The sequence below is a fragment of the Gracilinanus agilis genome, chromosome 3, assembly GCF_016433145.1.
Source record: "Gracilinanus agilis isolate LMUSP501 chromosome 3, AgileGrace, whole genome shotgun sequence".
In the NCBI taxonomy this organism is placed as follows: Eukaryota; Metazoa; Chordata; class Mammalia; order Didelphimorphia; family Didelphidae; genus Gracilinanus; species Gracilinanus agilis.
The window spans coordinates 138,508,406-138,528,665 of record NC_058132.1 but is presented as its reverse complement, the minus strand read 5'-3'; the positions used below and the strand labels follow the sequence as shown (position 1 = coordinate 138,528,665).

Below are 20,260 nucleotides of genomic sequence, written 5' to 3'. Positions count from 1 at the left end.
TTCCTTGAGGACAGAAGCTACCTTTGCCTCTTTGTATCTGCAGTACTTAGCACGGTGCCTGGCACATAAGAAGTGTTTAATAAATGTTTATTGTTGGACTCTTTGGCAGTCTTGCAAAGCTTCTGGAATCCTTCTCAGGTTTTTAAGTGCCAAAAAGAAAGTGCATAGGATTATAAAGCAAACTAAATATGCTGAAAAAAGGAATATATAGTCAGTTTAAGTTCCATGACTAAAAGCATTTATCTGATGTTATTAATAACTTCATTTTCACTTATACATTGGAAACTCCACATATTCGCAGCTAGAGAAAAACAATGTGAAATGAAATGCAGGCAAGTCTGTGAAGTGACTGGTGTCCTACTAGGATACATGATTTCAAGCTGGCATAGTCTTCACGATCTCCAGGACCATCCACCGGCCAGAGCGATAGTGTTGAAAGTGATGCCAAGGTTGTGCCAGTTTCAGAAACTAAAAGTCCCAACATTGCCTCCCTCGGTTTTCAGAGGGCAGCCCAGGTAGAGAAGTTTACTTATAATTTAGCATATGGTACAACAGCCTTACAGAGCCTCACATGGTGGAAGATAAGATTCAGGTTAAAAAATGTTTCAACTTTTAAGAATTTTATTTTCTGTTCAGCATTTATGGTATCTATCTTGTGCTATGAAAGTGAATGTTTTCTGAAAATAATGTTTGTTTATTAATGAGATGTTAGCCCAAAAGGGCACAGAATTCTAGAGAAATTACTAGCAAGAAAAAATGTTTTGCATAGCACCATTTTTATTTTGTGGACTGCATTTCGTGGTTACTGTGGTAGGAAAAGTCCATATTACCAAAATGAATGTTTTGTTATAAAGAAAAGTATATTTTCAACAAGATTACCGTGTTTGGCGGTCAAAGGAACCTAACCCCCAATTTCCTAAAGGTTCAAAATCAACATTATTGATTTTTTACATTAGCACATTTTCTAAAAGCACTATTCCCACGAAAATTGAGGATTGACTGTATTTTCCCCCCAATCCAGATCACAGACCTTTTGAAATCTATTACCTATGGACCTCTTGGAATCTATCATAGTTAAGAATCCCTGAAATTAAGGAAAAGAAATAAATTCTAGAGTTCACCATGTATATTAACAACTACAACTGCAATAACAAAGATAGCAATTAGGATTTTCTAGCACTTTAAGGTTTATAAATATTTTCTCATTTTAGCCTAATAACCCTGGGAAAGTCGGATGTTATTATTAGCCCCATTTTACAGAGGAGGTAACTAAGGCAGGCAGATTAAGTGAGTTGCCCAGTCATACAACAAGAAAGTATCTGAAGCTGGATTTTGAACTCAACCCTTTGTGACTTCAAGTATAACATTATCCACTGTCACCTGGCATATGCACATAAAAATAAAATAAATGAATTGATGTCCATAGAATAATTTAGCCATTTGCCACATATGCAAGGGGGCCTTGATGAACTTTTCTTACCCCTGTGGGTATGCATACCTCAGGCCCACCCCCCAAAAGTTTCTGGTTATCACTTATTTGGAAAGATCCTCTATCACAGAATCACCAGTTAGGCTTCCTTTTGTAATTGAACTAATATTCTAAAATATTAAAATGAATACTATGCAATCTCTTAAAAACAATGATGCTTTAAAGTCTCTGGCACATAGTAGATGCTTGAAAAATGCCTATTGGTTGTTGATTATCAATTTAAAAAACTCAATGAGAATAGGATAGATTGAAGAAGGGAAGAGTTTCCTTTGAGAAACATATTGTCTGTCAGTTGAACTTTTTAACATGACAAATATATACATATGTCCTATCAGAAAAAAATTGGTATACTAAGGAAATTATGAGTAACCAGGTGGCACATCAAATAAAATGCTGAAGCTGGAGTCAGATAAACTCTCCTCCTGAATTCAAATGGGGCCTCTCATTCATTGTGTGACCCTGGGCAAGTCATTTAACCCTATTTGCCTCAGTTTCCTCATCTGGAAAATGAGCTGAAGAAGGAAATGGCAAACCACTCCAGTATCTTTGCCAAGAAAACCCTACCCAAAAAAGGGCCACCAAGAGGCAGAAATGATGAATGATTGAACCACAAGAAGTCCCGAGGGGCGAAAATTGGTATGGTGGAGGAAACTCTGCATTTGAATTAGGTATATCTGGACTTGAGGTCCACTTCATGCTATTTATGTGACCTTAGACATGTTGCTGAAATTCTTTGTCCTCTTCTGTAGGATGAAGATAAGGCATACATCATGTCTGTGACAGTGTTGTGAAAATCTAATGAGATAATCCCTATAAATTGTTGTGTAAATGTTTTACATTTTATTTATATTCACCAATGGATTTGGAGGGGCAGTGTGCCATAGTAGATAGCAGGTCAGCCTTAGAATCAGGGTTCACACCCTTAAATGATATATATGAGTGCTATAATCCTGGACAAGTCCTTTAGCTGATTACCTATCACCCTCAAGACTCTGAATTAGAGACAGGTTGCTGATCTGAATCAACATAATACATTTCCACTCTGTAAGTACCTCAAACCAATGATACTGTGAATCTAAACCAAAAAATTAAGAGACCGTATTCACCATGAGTGAATGAAACATAGTCAAGTAAACAAGCAAGAATGTAGCTATATATAGAAAGAAAGCTGTGCACTCATTGGAAATTTAGAAAAAAGCATGTCAATAGAAAACAAGAAGGGCAATCAGATAAGAGAGAGAGCAGGAGAGAAGCTAGATATAGAGATTCTAAGAGAGCAAGGGGGAAAAACACATACATACATACATATATATAGGAAAAGGGAAGAAATCACTCATAGTCTATTAATGAGTAAAGAACCAGATTTTAATAATTCCATGAGGCAAGTCGACAGCTTTCAAGTTTGAAGAAGGCACATATATGTGTTTCTGTTTCTTGAGGAAAATTTCATTTGGTCAGTGTTCTGATCTTTAGGGCTTAGTGCTTCTTGACTAAACTAAACAGAAAGTAACCACCAGACAATTTAAAAATCAAAAAGGACCACTGATTAGTGGTCATTTGTGTGCTATTCCTTGTATCCGTTGACATAGGATCATATATTATAGAATCTGTAGGGAAGACATCATGTACATTTATCCAGTGTCCTAGAATTTGGACAAGCAACATAGAATTGGAGAGTAAACACTTTGAAGAAATGACTTCATGAGTTCAGGTTTCCTGTAAAGGAGAGACACAAAGCAACGCATAGAAAAAGTTGATCATTCGGTTTTGGAGGGAAATCAAGAAATCATTTTAGAGCTGAAAGGGACTTTAGAAAGCTTAATCCTAGTCCCTTATTTTGCAGATGAGAAAATTAAATCAGAGAGAAATTAAATTACTTGTCTCAAGTCACACAACTATTAAATGTTGGAGGTAGGATTTAAATCTAATTTCTCTGGACTCCAAGCCCACTCTCCTACCCACTATCATTTTGGTTGTCATTGTTAGTGATTAACGGGTACACTCAATTATCTCTCCACACAGATGGGAAAAAGGAGAGGGGATGTGGCCCTGAAGCCAATTTTATGTTTGTTTTTAAGCAGTTTAGGTGGAGGTGATGCCCTCAGGCACAGATGAGTTACCCAAAAAGATCTTGGTATCATCTCTATAGACTTGAGACTATGGAAATTAATTAGAATCAGAGAGAATCTCCAGTCAATTGAAGATTTCAGGGATGTTTTAAATCATTACTAATTATGTTTGGAAAGTTCTGTTAGTCTTTGTTTTCTGGAAATATATAGGTAGAAAAAGAAGACTCATGAAAGAAATGAAGAAATCTTAATCCCCAGATAAAGCTACAGGGTCACAAGGCTAGCACTGGCCTCCAGACAGGGAGGCTTCTTTCATCAAATCAGAGTCAGCAGTTTACTTGGCCTTTTGACTGCTGGAAAATAAATCATTTCTGGTACAAAAACCCGAGTCTCCTCTAAAGGAAAGGCAGCAGTATCCACACCAACAAGTCATGCAAATATTATTTTAAAGGGTTTGGTTTGTTCAGTTCAATTCTGCACTGATAGTTTATATTACAATTTCAGGTATAATTCTGTCCTTTTCTTTCTTTTCCATAGGATCTAAGAAGGAGGTGCAGAAAGATCAAGAAGCCAGTAAGCCTGCTGTTTCATCTCCTAAGAGACTGGCCGCTTCAACTACAAAACTTCACTCACCAGGTAATTTGGGAAAGGAGCTCCGTTATTTCAAGGATCTCCTTACCCTAGAGATTTATTCCATCCTAGTTCCAATGATGTAATGATGGGAGCCCTGAAGCATATGAAATTATCATAGTCTGTCTATGGCATGTTTTTTGGACTTTTGCCAAAGTAAAATCATTTGCATGGCATGTTTATTCCTAAAAAGCAAGATACCATCACTATGCACCAACATGGGAGAATCCGTAGGGAAGACATCGTCATGTGCATTCATCTGGTATCCTAGAATGTGGACAAGCAATATAGAATTGGAGGGTAAACACTTTGAAGAAATGACTTCTTGAGCTCAAGTTTCCTGGAAAGGAGACACAAAGTGATGCATAGAAAAAGTTGATGATTTGGGGTTTGGGGTAATCAAGAAATCAGTGGCTTAAATTCACATTTGACTAAGCTCAAAATTGTTGATTGTGCTTGACATATTTTAAAAGTTTATGAATAGTCATAATCTGGGAGTTTAACTCTTTGAATATCATGAATTTGTAATTTAGAAAAACAGTATAGATACATTAATACTCTGAATAAGTTGGCGGCCACTCGGAGGGTAATAGATTTAAGAGATGATGTGAGCAAACTATTATATATGAGAAGTGAGGAATTCTATGAAGAACATGACTAAGTTTGCCACCAGAGAAATGTAGAATTTAAAAAAAAAAAAAGAAAAATAAGATAAACCAGGCACATAATGAGAGTAAGGAAGAACCTATGGCCAGCCTGTGTGTTCCATTGGTATACATCTGGTGCAGTGGATAGAGTTATATGGAGTTAGGAGGACCTGAGTTCAAATATGGCCATAGACACCAGCTGAGTGACCCTAGGAAGTCACTTAACTGCTTTTGCCTCAGTTTCCTCAACTGAAAAAATGGGGATAATAACAACACCTAACTCTCAGGGTCTGAGGATCAAATAATTAAGAATTACAAAAAGTGCTTAGCAGAGTGCCTGGCCCATAGTAGGTGCTATATAAATAGATAGATATTTTATAATTACATAAATATTCCATATTTATTCTTATATGTTGATATGTTCTTATAAAGAAATATGAAGCATATATTCTCTCTATATATATGTATATATATATATATATTCTATATATTTCTTACTTCTTACACCTTCCATGTAATGTCAAGAGAACACGAAGAAGAGCACAAGAAAGTTGGGTAGATGTTTAGTTCAGATTGATGGAGGACATAGATAAATTTTACCAGATTATGGCAGTTGAAAAATGAAATGTTAGAGGAAACAATAGTTTGAGCTTCCAACTATATCAATTTATTAAGCAATGCATGTCATTTGTTCAAAACACCAGCACCAGGCCTCTTCCTCAGCTTAGGGCTAGACCCTGAATACAGAGGGAGACAGATTTTTCTACATTATAAACATATAAATTTTATATATTATAAACATACAAACATAATTTTTATACATTAAAAACAATCAAATAAGACCAATTAATTAAAAGGAAACAACATAACATTAGGTAAACTGATTTCTAATTGGTTTAAAAATTTAAGGATTTTCCAAGTTGGGAAGCGGAGAGTAAACATATACAATTCTCTGAAATCAGAAAAAGAGATGGCACATTCCCTGCAAGTGTCTGTAAACAAAGGAATATGGAAACAACAATTGATCGATCAGTATGGGGCCCATTTTCAGATAAGACATATAGATTGCTTGAGATGTACAATTGTGAGAAAATTCCTTGCATCAATCTTTGGATCCAAATGGGTTTCTGGTCCTTAGTTAAGGGTCTCTAAACTGCAGGTTGAGGGGATTCAGCTTCCCAGCCATTTATGACAAGGTTCAAACAATGCAATAAGTTTTTCTCCCAATTCCCACAATTGAATAAGGTTTTCTCACAAGACAGAAGTTGGACTAGACCCATAAATGAATAGAAAGGGAACTGAGCTAATTCCAGAATTGAGTCACAAGATGGAGTTGGTGTACTTCACTCAGTTCCCACAATTAACCCAATTTCCTCACAAATGAGTGGGCCTCTGAGAGGACTTCAATCCACATTTTTGGAGGAAGTTTCCCACCTCGGTGAGACCAGACAACCACTGGAGTATATAAATAGTGTAGTAAAAAACACAACAGACCAAAAGAAGGCTCATAGATTTTCAGAGTTGAAAGAGACAATAGAGACCAGGTAGCCAAAACTAATTTTAATATTCGAGAGAAGTGAGTCTCAGAAAGTTGAAGTAACTTACTCAAGATCACATACTTAGTTAATCCAAATTTTCTAAGACCTCTGATCTTTCCACTAGACAATACTGGATGTTCTGGTTAATTTAGCTTTAGCCAGCTGCCTCCTTTTGTTTTAATCCTTTTAAAAATAACTCATCTATATAGATATATAACAAATCTATATAGTGTTTTGCAGTTTGTAAGGACATTGTTAGATAGGAGTGGTATCCCCTGCACTTTATTGATGAAGAGACTGAGGCTCTCAGAGGTTAAGATTTGCCTAAACTCATAGACTTGGTGTCAAAGTTGGATTTGGATTCCAGCCTCGGCCTATTTTTCTTCTTAAATACTACAGAATAAGCAAAATTTGTGTTTTGTCTGGTCATTTTAGAGCTTGTATTTCTGCAAAATAATAATTTAAAAATCTCATTAAGTCTGAGATGGAGAAATGTAGAAAAATCTACCAAAAATATGTTGTTCGGTCATTCTTCAGTTGTACTCAATTCTCTGTGACCCTATTTGGGGTTTTCTTGGCAAAGAAATTGGAGTGGTTTGTCATTTCTTGTTTTATGAATGAGGAAACTGAGGCAAACAGGGTTAAATGATTTGCCCAGGGTCACAGAGTTTGTTGGTGTCTGTGGTTAGATTTGAAGTCAAGAAGAGGAGTCTACTGACTCTAGAACCAGCACTTTACTGAGCCACGTAGCTGCCTGATGAAAATATGCATCGGCCCAAGTATATATCCTGTGACTTACAGATTTTTTTTTAACCCTTGTACTTTGGTGTATTGTCTCATAGGTGGAAGAGTGGTAAGGGTGGGCAATGGGGGTCAAGTGACCTGCCCAGGGTCACACAGCTGGGAAGCGGCTGAGGCCGGGTTTGAACCCAGGACCTCCCGTCTCTAGGCCCTACTCTCACTCCACTGAGCTACCCAGCTGCCCCCTTACAGATTTATTTTTGCTCAGCATCACGGTGCCTGACATATAGCAGGTATTTAATAAATGCCTACTTGATCGACTGACTTGCAAATTTTTACTTTGGTCCAAATACCAGATTCCTTTCTTCTCTTTTGTAACTTTCTGATAAAAAGTTGAGCACAGAAATCCATTTAATTGGGATCTCCTAGTCAATCAGTGTTTATTGCATATTGCATGAAAAAAATTTTAAAGTATGATAAATTAAGAACTAGAAGGCACCAGAGTTATTTCATCTAGTGAGACAAAATATCTGAGACCCAAAGATTAGTCACTTACCCATGGTCACACAGAATTATATTGAGAATTTACATGATACTTTGAAGATGTTTCAAAAGTTTCTCTATATCAGGGTAGCTAGGTAGCACAATGGATAGAGTGCCAGCCCTAGGGTCAGGAAGCCCTGGATTTGTCAAATGTGATCTCAGACATTGGGCAAGTCACTAAACCCTGATTACCTAAGCCTTGCCATTCGTCTGTCTTAAATTAATACTGAGATGGAAGGTAAAAGGTTTTTTCAGTTTTTTTCTATGTCCACAAAATCAATAGGATGTTGTTAATATTGTTAAACTATATGCAGGAAGGGCAGTGTTTAATTTCAACAGGTAGAAGGGATGGAGCTTAAAGTGAAGGATTTGACAAAACCTCTAAGACTCCCTTATAACTCATAGGTTTTATGATTTTGTGATTCTGTAATAAGAATTCTAAAACATGTTGATGTTTTCCATCTATTCCCCTCTAAACAAAGAATGGAAAAGCTCAAAATTCCTCTGGAAGAGAATATCCTTATTTATTATTAAAAAGATGAGAATTTTTCATATTAAAAAGTTGAAGATACCTAGAAATTGGATGCCATTAATCATTTGTGGAGTTCCAATAAACTTTGAATACACTAGATAATGTTTTCTACTTCTACCTTTTCTCGTCGCTTACTCTTGGCTTTTTTCCAGTAGATTAATAATAATGATAAAGTCTTATTAGCACTAACTATGTGCTAGACACTGTGCTAAGTGCTTCTCAATTGTTTTCTTATTTAATCTTCACAATAGCCCTGGAAGGGAAGTGCTGTTATTATCCCTTTGTTATAAATGAGTAAACTGAGGCAAACAGAAGTTAAGCAACTTGCGGGCAGCAAGACCTAGAGATGGAAAGTCCTGGGTTCAAATTTGACCTCAGATACTTCCTTTCATGACCTTGGGCAAGCCACTTAACCCCAGTTGCCTAGCCCATACCAGCTCTTCTGCCTTGGAACCAATACACAGTATTGATTTTAAGACAGAAGGTAATAAAAGAAGGAGGAGGAGATGATGGTGATGGTGATGTTGATGATGATGATGATGGTGGTGGTGATGGTGATGATGGTGATGGAGATGATGCTGGTGATGATGATGATGATATTAAGTGACTTGCTCAGGATTACACAACCAGTAAGAGGCCAAATTTGAACTCATATTTTCCTGACTCCAGGTCTGGCACTCTATCCAACAAAGCAGTCTTGGTATAAGCATGTACTCCTTTCCATCATTTCTTTTCTATAAAAATGGCAGAATTGAATTGCATGACCTCTTGGGTCCTTTCTAGTTCTACATGTAGAATTCTAGGATCTAGATTGCATGTGGTCACTCATCAGTTTTGCCCAAAAGAGTTTGACACCCTTGATCATTCCTCCCTGGAGCCTTCCACCCTCACTTAGCTTGATTTTTAAATAAAAATAGTTTTCTTTATTAATTACATATAATAAAAAATTTCCATATAAGTTTTCTGGGGTCATATGATCCAAATTTTCTACCTCCCTCCTTTCCCTTCTCCCTCCTGGAGCTGGCAAGTAAAAAGAAAATGGGTTATACATGTATTATGCGAAACATATTTCTATATTGTTCATTTTTCTAAGAGAATAATCCTATAAAATAAAAACCTCAAAATAAAAATCCAATTAAAGTGAAAAATCAGATGCTTTGATCTGCATTCTGTCTCCAGCAGTTCTTTCTCTGGAGTGGATAGCTTTCTTTGTCTTAAGTCCCTCAGAACTGTCCTGGATCATTGTATTGCTGAGAGTAGGTAGGTCTTTCACAGTTGATCATTGTACAGTTTTGCTGTCACTGAGGACAGTGTTCTCCCGGTTCTGCTTATTTCACTCAGTATCAGTTTCATGTAGGCCTTTCTGGCTCTTTCTGAAATCATCCTGCTCATCATTCCTTACAGCAAAATAGTATTCCATCACTATTATATACCACAATTTATTCAGCCATTCCCCAATTGATGGATATTGCCTCAATTTCTAATTCTTTGCCACCACAAAAAGAGCCACTATAAATATTTTTGGACAAGTAGGTCCTTTCCCCACCACCACCTTTTTTTGGTCTCTGGCATATAGCCCTGTAGTAGTGTTTCTGAACCAACCTTGTCTGGCTTCAAAGAGCAGTTTCTCCATGGACTTAAGAGCGGAGCCCTGCCATACATAAGAAGGGTGATGGGTACCACTTTTTCATCTTTACTGCTATCTCCTCCACTCACCACCCCAGTGAGACAACTCACTAGCTCCCAAGGCTAGGCAAGAAAATCACTGTTGTCATTCTTGTCTCGGCCTTAGCCAAACCTCTAACTAATATAAGAGGGCTCCTGAAAAGAAAAAAGAAATTGGAGGACTTTGGATAAGAGGTGATTACATTTGAAACCAAATGTCAGGCTTTTCCTGAAATGAAGTTGAGTTATTTTCATGAAAGTCAAACTCTAAAGAATTCCTAACCACTACATTGAATCACGTGGGGAGATATGTGCCAGGTTGGAAACACTTTATTTTCTTTCACAGTTTTGCCAAAAAAAAATGGAGATTAGTGGGGGCTTTGAGATGGAAAACTGACAAAGTTTTGGCTTCTGTTTCTTCTTTGCAATTGAGGAGTATTTAGGCCTCCTTATTGCGCTGTTTGCTTCTTGTGCCAAGTCAGCTTCTTAGCTGTAAAATTATGAAGTGGTTCCTTCTACTTAAAATGCTGGGGAGGGAGGGGAATCCCTGCAGATGAATATTTTATAGCCTCTTTTCCATTTACAGGGGCTCTGCTTTCCCAGATGTACAGCCTTTGCACGCGAGGCATTCATATTTAGCTTTCTAACCTCTCTGACTGCTGGCATCACCCTAGAGGCCAAAAGAGATATCAGGGCAGAGACCACCATCTCTTTTATTCCCCCTTGCTACTAACCAGAGAGAGCTTCAACGGAGAGAAATTTAAAGCAGCAGGTGAACATTCTGGAGCTTTTCTCCAAATTAGTGGAACCCATCAGTGACACAAGCTTTCTGTGACTAGAAAGGCAAACTAGGCTGCTCACTGTTCCTCACATAGAAGTCTCCAGACTGTATGCCTTTGCACAGGCTGTGCTACATGCCTAAAAAGCATCCTCTGTGCCTCTCTGAATGTCTAGCCTTCTTTAGGACTCAATTGAAATATTTCATGAAACCAGCATAGACCTTCTCTGATCCTTCCCAGCAGCTCATGCTTCTCCTTCCTCCAAAATTCTCTTGTATTTACCTTGCATTTTATTTCCTGCATATTTTGCATGTATGTTCCCCCTCCCCAGAATATAAGCTGTTTGAGGGCAGAGATATCATCAAATGCAGTCCTCAGCACTTAGAGAAACACTTCATAATTGCTCATTGGTGGATAAGAACCAGAATTTTTTCTTGCCTTTTGGAGGAACTGAGTTTAGATAGTTATCACATGCATAAAATGTCGCCTCAATAGATTTCTTCTGTTTCAGAGGCTGATTTAACCTCACAAGCCTTTCAGGCTACTTTAATTGGTGTTGATTCTCAAGGAGCTACACATCTTCAAATAACCAGGAGGAGTTCAATTGCTGAATCTTCCTCAAACAGCTGCTTCCTTGTTCTCCTTCCTTTCTTCCTCTCCATTATAAAGAAGTTCTTGATTAAGGTCATGGATGCTTAGATCTGGAAGGAACTTTAGAGATGATTCTCATTCGACATTTTTTGCTATGCAGAGAAGGGAGCACAGGTCCCAAGGGGTAAAGTGACTTGCCCATGGTCACAGCTGGGGAGTGGGAAGGAATTACTGTTTATAAAGAACCTACTGCGTACCAGTGCTTAATATATAAATATATATATTTTAAATAAGCATATTTATATCCCACATCTTATCTCTACTGTGCATTAGGACCCTTAATTATGTTTTCTTATACTGTGCTTATTAGATTGAAGCTCCTTGAGGGCAGGGACCATCTTTCTTTTTCTTCTTTGTATCCCTAGTGCTTGGCACATAGTAGCTACTTTATATATATTTATTGAATTGACTAAGTACTTCCTGCACTATCTAGACTATTGTACTAGAGTCAGAACTTTTTAAGGACACAGACTATCATAGGCTCCTTCAGTTGTATATGATAATGTGTGATATAATAAACTGACACAATAAGGTTCACCAGCCACTTCTATGTACACTATCTCTTTTGAACCTCTTTTGAACTCTTTTGTACACTATCTGTTTTGAACGACCCTCCGATGAAAGTTATGTGGGTATTACTCTCTGCCTTTGACAGATGAGGAATCTGAGGCTCAGAGACATCAGATTATTTGTCCACGGTCCTATAGCTTGGAAATATTGCAAGTGGAAGTCTTTATAACTTCATTCTAAGCATTCTCCCCAAAGTAGTTGTTCAGTCATTTCAGTTGTACCCAACTCATTGTTGCCCCATTTGGGGTTTTCTTGGCAAAGATATTAAAGTGGTTTGCCATTTCCTTCTCCAATTCATTTTTACAGATGAGACAATTGAGGCAAACAGGGTTAAATGACTTGCCCAGGGTCATTCAGCCAGTAAATGAGTGAGGTCAAATTTGAACCCAGCTCTTTCTGCCCCCAGGTCCTAGTACTGTATCCGCTATGCCACCTAGCAGCCCATTCTACCCATAGTACCATGTTGCTTCTACTTATTGAATTGAATTGAGTCATAGGGTCTTAATATCATACAATTTAGAGTTAGAAAAAAACTCAAGATGTCATTTAGTCTGATTCTCCCATTTTACAGATGAGGCCCAAAAGCTAAATGGCTTGTCCAAGGTTATACAAGTAGAGAATAGCAGAGACTTCATTCAAACCAAGATTCTCCGACTTTGTCCAGATTCTATTTTCTGTACAGGATCCCATGCTGTTGCTCTTGAGATGAAATGAGAATTTTAAATGTTTAAATAAAATTTAAGTAAATGTTAATTGAAATGAAATGAAATAAAATGATTGTAAAGGCCTCGATAAGGGAAGGTTAATAATAGTTGACATTTATATAATGCTCTAAGGTTTGCAAAGGCTTTACACATATTATAAACCATTATCTATCTCTGTCACTTACTATCTACGTAACTGAGTAAATTGTTTAACCTCTCTGCTCCTCGTTTTTCTCATCTATACAGTTTTAGAGTGAGTTTGACTAGAAAATCTCTAAGGTCTTTTTCAGATCTAAATCTGTAATGACCTAAATCAAGTATTCACAGCCTCCCAAGGTCACTGGATATTCGAGAACTATTTACCAATCAGAGGATATCCAGATGAAGTCACTCATGTTACAGATGGGGAAACTGAGGTTGGCCGGTTTCTTTTAGGGATAACCATATTCTTAAGCACCCAAGCTGGAGTTCTTTCCTTTTCCTCACCCCCCTCTACCACACATAGACATATACTCCTTTTCCTTCTATAGCAAAGTATTTCAATTATCCATTCCTTTTTCTCTGCTTATACTGTGATCACTCTAGTTCCAAATGTATTACTTCTTATCTGAACTATTTGAATAGCCTTATTAAGTAATTTTCCTTCTGTCTCTCCCTTGTCTAACCATATTACTCTTCTTAATAGAGAGATCTGACCATATCACTCCCCTGCTCAAATACCTTTAGTGGTTCCTCGTTGCTTCTGGGTTAAAGTGAAGACTTCATGGCAATATAAGGACTTCCACAATCTGGGATAAGTTTTTTAAAAAATATTCTGTATCTATCCTGTGGTTCCTTCTCTACAGACATGTTGTGTTCTACTCTCAAATAGAATATGAGCTTTTTGAGGGTGGTAATTGTTGTCATTTTGTATCCCCAATACCTAGTTCATTATCTGGCACCTAATAGGCTCTTAATAAATGACTGTGAACAATAATATTAACTAGCCATAGGTAGCTGGACAGCTAAGTGTCTCAGTAGATAAAGTGCTGGCCCTGGAATTAAGAAGACTCAACTTCCTGAGTTCAAATTAGGCCTCAGATACTTACTAGTCGTATGACCCTTGGTGAGTCACTTAACTTTGTTTGCCTCAGTTTCCTAATCTGTAAAAATGAGCTGGAAAAGAAAATGGCAAACCACATCAGTATCTTTACCAAGAGAACCTCAAAATGGGGTCACAAAGAGTCAGACATGACTGAAAAATGACTAAATAACAAGAAGTTAGAAACAAGAGTGGATTTTATGTAGAAAACCAAATTTGAAAGGCCTTTCAGCCTAAAGGAAATAAGAAAATATACTCCCATGTGAAGCCCTGAAATATTACTCTAGTCTCATTTCTAAAATCTTATTTCCTAAGCAGAGGCAACATGGTATGGTGGGGAAAAATGAGGGATGTAGGGATTTTTTTTCTCAGATTTCTGCTCTAAAACTTCTAGTTGTTCAGCTGTGGATAAGTCACTGAATCTCCCAGATTCTTAGTTTCCCCTGTCTGTACAATGAATATAATACACTACCCAATTCACAGTGTCCAGGTAAAGGAGGCAAAATAGTACAAGTAAAAAAAAACAAAGACTTTAGAGTCAGAGAACTTGGATTCAAAACCCACCTGTGATATGTACTAGCTGGGTGACCTTAAATAAATAAGTCACTTAATCTCCTCGGGCCTCAGTTTCTTCACCTATAAAATGAGATTGGACAAGAAGGCCTCTGAAGTTATTTCTAGCCCTAGAGATTTAGTATCCTAAACTTAAAAGTGTTATAGAAATATGTTATTGTTCAGTTTTTAATATTGTTACAGACTACTAAAATGGCCTAAGAAAGTCTTTCCTTATAGATTCTAGTCAGAAAGGAATTCCAAGTGTAACTGAAATTCTCAGAAGGCAAATTATATTTGTGCATTGTCCACAGCCTGGTAACTAGAATGTATACGTTGACCTTAGATTGTGTTTTTACATAGTCTTTACTCAGGACGTGGAATGTGGACTTTAGATATAGGTGTCAAAGTAAAGAATTGAACATACTTTTCCCAGTCAGAAGAACACAAGGACCCCATTGTCAAAGCAAATGCCTAGGTAGGTAAGGAAACAGTTTTTCTAAAGTTCTTTTCAGTCATCTATTCCCACAATGCGATCTTCTGCCCTACTAGAGAAGAGGAAATTGGCTATTTCTTATTCTTCCATCCGCTAAAAGAAAGTAAATTCAATGGATAAAAACACCCACTGTTTTGGTGCTTTCTAACTTCCTGCAGCCCAGAAGTGACAAAATCTGCCAGGAATGTCAATAGTTTAAATGCACCGAGCTCAAATCAGGATCTATTATTTTCTTTACTTTTTTTATATTTCAGAAGAGATTCGTACTGTACTAGCAGGACCCTTAGACAGCTGGTGAAAATCAATTACATTAATTAAAACAGTCAAGAGCTTTTAAAAGCACCACAACAATAATCAAATGGCAAACCACAGTCATAAAAGGAAAAATATTTCCTTAGGAATAAACATCAGCAGCCAGTCACATCGCTGCCCTCTTGGGGTAACCCCATTGATGCTATAGCCTAACACGGTGCCTGGGAGCTCAGTGCAGATGATAAGATGCAGTCTCTCGAGCTGCTTTTTGCCTGTCCTGCTAAGCATCTCTGGAAGAACTAAAATGCAATAATTAACATTCAGTTTGGTTTGTATTCGACATGAGTGGCTTCTCTAGAATCTGACCTTGCTCACTGCTATACAGGCAGCTGGAATTCCCAACTCTGAGGCAGGCCAGGTTCAGGGAACCATTTCTGCCCATTGGCTCCGGCCCAAGATAGAAATCTCGGGTGGACTTTTTGGTTTTCTTTTTAAAAAATGAGGAAAGGGGGCAGCTGGGTAGCTCAGTAGATTGAGAGCCAGGCCTAGAGATGGAAGGTCCTAGGTTCAAATCCAGCCTCAGACACTTCCCAGCTGTGTGACCCTGGGCAAGTCACTTGACCCCCATTGCCTACCCTTACCAATCTTCCACCTATAAGTCAATACACAGAAGTTAAGGGTTTAAAATTAAGAAAAAAAAATTTAAAAAAATGAGGAAGTATTTAATTAAAATCAGCCTAGAGTTATCATTAAATTAACAAACGGACATGAGCTTGGATCAATTAAGTCATTGTTTTCTTTCAAGAATGAGGCTACTTGTGTATTGTCATCCGTGGAATACCTCCCCTAGCAAAGGCGTGTTGGGGAGGCTTCCTGGACTTTCTCAGGAATCCCGTTACTTCCCTACCCCCACCTTTCTTTATCTTATATCTCAAACACACATACACATACAGGGTGCACATTGTGGAGAAAAGAGCCCAGGAAAACAAAGAGGAAGGAGCAGACATTTGCCGTAATATGGTTTATTATTATGCTATTGTGTCTGTGTTGTTTCCTCGAGTGTCTGTTCTACTTAGACATGGGACAATATTTATCTTTTAAACATGAATTTTAATTTTCAGGCTCTATTCATTCCAATCATTGTCCACAGCAAACAGCTACTTAAGCATGTGGGGTACCCTGCAAGGAACTGGGCAGAAAGTCAGAAATGTCCATAAAAAAATATAGACAATAACAGGGCAGCAAAATAAGCAGGACAGTCAGTACTCAAGGAACTCACAGCAGGGTAAGAAAGAAATTTCTATAGGTTCCAGTGTGGGAAAGTCAGGAAAGTCTTATTGGAGGGCTTGAGTTTTGAGCTGGGCTTCAAAGAAGGTAGGATTTATATTGTACAAGACAAAGAGATAAGGGAATCCTAATACTATATCGTAAAGATATTTAAAGATAATTTAGATAAGGAACTCTTATCTAAATTAAATTATTGGGGTGCGGCTACGTGGCTCAGTGGATTGAGAGCCAGGCTTAGAGAAGGGAGGTCCTAGGTTCAAATTTGGCCTCAGACACTTCTTAACTGTGTGACCCTGGGTGAGTCACTTGACTCCCATTGCCTAGCCCTTACCACTCTTCTGCCTTGGAGCCAATACATAATATTCATTCTAAGATGGAAGGTAAGGGTTAAAAATAATAAATTCTCTAAATCTCAATTCTTAGAAGAACATTAAAACATCTAAGACAGCTTACATTCTTGTGGGAGGAAATAACGTGCATGTGTAAGTAAAATGCAAGGTGTATGTCAAATAGGTACAAAGTAATTTTGTGAGGAAGAGCCTTGAGAACTGGGAAAATCAGGAAAATACTCTTGTAGAAGGGGTAGCTTGACCTGAACCTCGAAAGTAGTCAGAATTTCCCAGAATCAGAAAGGAGGGAAGTTATTCCAGGCTTGGAGGGACAGCCAGTGCAAAGGAACAGAAATGATAAGATGGAATGTCATGTACAGGAGTCATTAAGTAGACCAGTTTGATTAGATCATAGAATACAGAGAGAGACCCATATATAATTAGGCTGGAAAGATAGGATGGCTGGATAGTTCAATGGATAGAGAACCAAGCTTGGAGATGGGAGGTTCTAGGACCAAATCTGGCCTCAGACACGACCTAGCTGTGTGACCCTGGGCAAGTCACTTAACTCCAGTTGCCTAGGTCTTAAATGCTCTTCTGCCTTGGAAAGGATACTAAGACATCTAAGACAGAAGGTAAGGATTTCAAAACAAAACAAAACATGAAAAGACAGGTTGGAACCAAGTTGTGAAGGACTTTAAGTTCCAAGCAGAAGAGTTTGCATTTTAATCTAGTATTCGAGGCTCACTCACATATCCAGTGATCATCTTTGTATATACTTTTGTCAAAAGTCTCATTAAAGGGGGCAGCTGGGTAGCTCAGTGGATTGAGAGCCAGGCCTAGAGACAGGAGGTCCTAGGTTCAAATCTGGCCTCAGACACTTCCCAGCTGTGTGACCCTGGGCAAGTCACTTGACCCCCATTGCCTACCCTTACCGCTCTTCTGCCTTGGAGCCAATATACAGTATTGACTCCAAGACGGAAGGTAAGAGTTTTATAAAAAAAAAAAAATTTTTTTTAAAGTCTCATTAAAATTGGGAATTTTATATACTTAGAGAGAAGGTGTGTTAGGGAGCCAATAATTATTTTAACAACAGGCTCTAAACAGTAGCATCTGCAATAAAAGAAACAGGAATTCATTCATTCATTCCATAAGGATTTATTAAGCACTTACCTTATGCAGGTTCTCTGCTAAGCACATCGGATGTAAGTGCATGTAGAGCAGCGAGGTGGCTGAGTCTGGAGTCAGAAACACTCATCTTCCTAAGTTCAAATCTGGCCTTAGACACTTACTACTTGTGTGTCCTTGGACAAGTCACTTAACCCTGTTTGCCTGAATTTCCTCATCTGTAAAATAAGCTGGAGTTCCACGGAAATGGCAAAACTCTTCAATATCTTCACTAAGAAAATCCCAAATGGGGTAACGAAGAGTCTGACACAGCTGAAAGTAACAACACAGACAGAAGCTCTGATTTCGGGATAAATTGGACTGTTCACAGATATCACTTTTTTCCTTCAATAAACCCTTTTGGGGGAAATTAGGTAGCTCAGTCAAGAGAGCCAAGCCTGGAGATGGGAAGTCCTGGATTCTTAGTATCTATTCTAGGACAGAAGGTAAGAGTTAAAAAGAAACACTTATTAAGAACCCAAATACAGTGTGTGGTAAATTTGGAAGGTGAAATTTAGGATTGAAATGTTTGGAGATAATTGAGGACGTGGCATCCTGTACACTGGAGATGAGTAGGGCAGGTTTTGAAATCCTTGAGAGACCGGTTAGGTGGTTAAAAAAAAAAAAGTTTACCAGCTACTTATCCTACAATTTCTCACCAAAGGAAGAAAGGAAGAGGGCACATCATTTCTGGGCTGGGCTCTAGGGATACAAAGCCAAAATGAAAAATCCATCCCTGCCCTCAGGGAGCTCTGTGCCAGCACCCTGAAATGCTAGAATTAAGATTATTCTTAGTTCAGATTCCCCTCCCACACAAACAGCAGACTTGAAAGGGGTTTCCTAAATGGGCCTGGGAGAGGTACAGGGGAATTGAAATGTGGTCAGTTTGGTTCCAGTGATTCAAACATACTTCTGCCTGAAAGAAAAAAGAAATAAGAGCTCACAGATGAAAGGAATATTTTGAGTCACTTTTGGTTTTTCTTTTAGCAAATTAAGGGACAAAAAAATCAGAACTGTATTCTTCCTTCTTGCCCCCACTGCAGGGAACTGAACCTAGACCTTATTAGAGATGAACGTTCTTTAAACCTTAAAGCATTAGTCAAATGTAGTAACATCATCATGATAGCATTTATGGAGAGATTTGGGGATTTCACTTATGTTATTATAGTTGATCCTCACAAAAGTACCGAGTGAGGGACTATTATCATTCTTATTTTACATATGAGGAAACCAAAGCTAAGAAAACTTAAACCAAAAAGTTAAAATCTTGAAACTTTGCATTCGGGTCAGGATTTGAACCTGGATCTATCCCGAGTCCAAGCTCCAGGCACTATGCCACCTAGATGCCAAGCCTTATTTCATCTATTTTTTTCCCCTAGGATACCCCAAACAACGGGCTGCTGTTCCAAGAAATGGGTTTGCCACCAAACCAGATCTACAGGCCAGGGAAGCGGAAAGACAGTTTGTTCAGCGACTGAAAGAAAAATGTGAAGAACAATCCAAGCAGCTCAGCTACATTCAGGGAGAGCTGAAAAGGGCCATTCGAGGCTTTGAAGTCTTTGCTGTATCTACTCAACATTTCTTTGGGAAGGTGAGTCCTGGAATCCCAAACTGGACCATATCCCCAGAGGGGTTGGGGACATTTTATCTCGTTTGGTTCTTAAACGACTCAAACAATTTTTTGGGAGCTGAGTTATTCATTCTATTAGGGAAAAAACGAATAGGTTTTTCAGTCAAATATTCCTGAGAATACAAGGGGAGCAAATGGTGCCCAATGAGAATATGTGGAAAAGTTTAAAAAGGGGGAACCTGGTATGGCTATGCCAGGAGAAAATGGAAACGTTTGTTCTCAGCATCACCGGTCCCTGGCGGAGTCCGTCTGTCTTTAGCGGTGGTGAGGCCACCTTCCATTTGGATAGCAACAACTTTGGAATGCAACAATGATGTCTTCTTTGCAGGTGGCTTATAGACCATCTTGACTTTCTGTATGGACTTTTGGTATTTATCCAGGCATTTCTCAAGGCTGGGATGGTGCCCTGTGAAGTCTTTCCTAACAAACTGAGCTCAGATGTTTGTTGAATGAATGAATTCAGCCATTTCCTTTCTCTGTCCAACCTAGTAGTACTGATGTTGATGTGAATATTGTGGAAAGGCACCAGGCAAAGTGGAAGGAAGAGTCCCTGTTACTCATAGGTGATCTGAAAAGACTGAAGCGCATGAGAACCGATGAGCCTCAGTCCCTGCGTGTAGAAAAATGGAGATTGTTGAAGTGCAGGAAGAGGCAGGGCAGCAGAGTGTCTAGAGGGCCAGCCCTGGAGTCAGGAGCACCTGAGTCCTGTGTCTGAGGAATATGTGACCCTGGATGGGTGACTTCCACTTCAGAGCCCACAGGCAACAGTCCAGGGTGCTAAGTTATAGTTTTAGATCTGCATGGAGGGAATTTCCTAGAGTTGTGAAAGATTACTACAGAGAGAGGTGGGGGGGAAGGAGAGAGGGGTAAGGAGAGAGAGGTAAGAAGGGAGAGAGGGAGGGAGGAAA

The 20,260-nt window shown here is 38.5% G+C and overlaps 1 protein-coding gene across 1 annotated transcript in view; it reads left to right on the top strand.

The window, feature by feature from the left end:
- The window catches only part of MTUS2 (microtubule associated scaffold protein 2), a 465,717-nt gene that overhangs the window by 265,671 nt on the left and 179,786 nt on the right, over positions 1 to 20,260 (top strand). Inside the window, 2 exon segments of the mRNA XM_044666108.1 lie at positions 4,096 to 4,194; positions 19,102 to 19,313. Coding sequence (XP_044522043.1) covers positions 4,096 to 4,194; positions 19,102 to 19,313 — 311 coding nt within the window.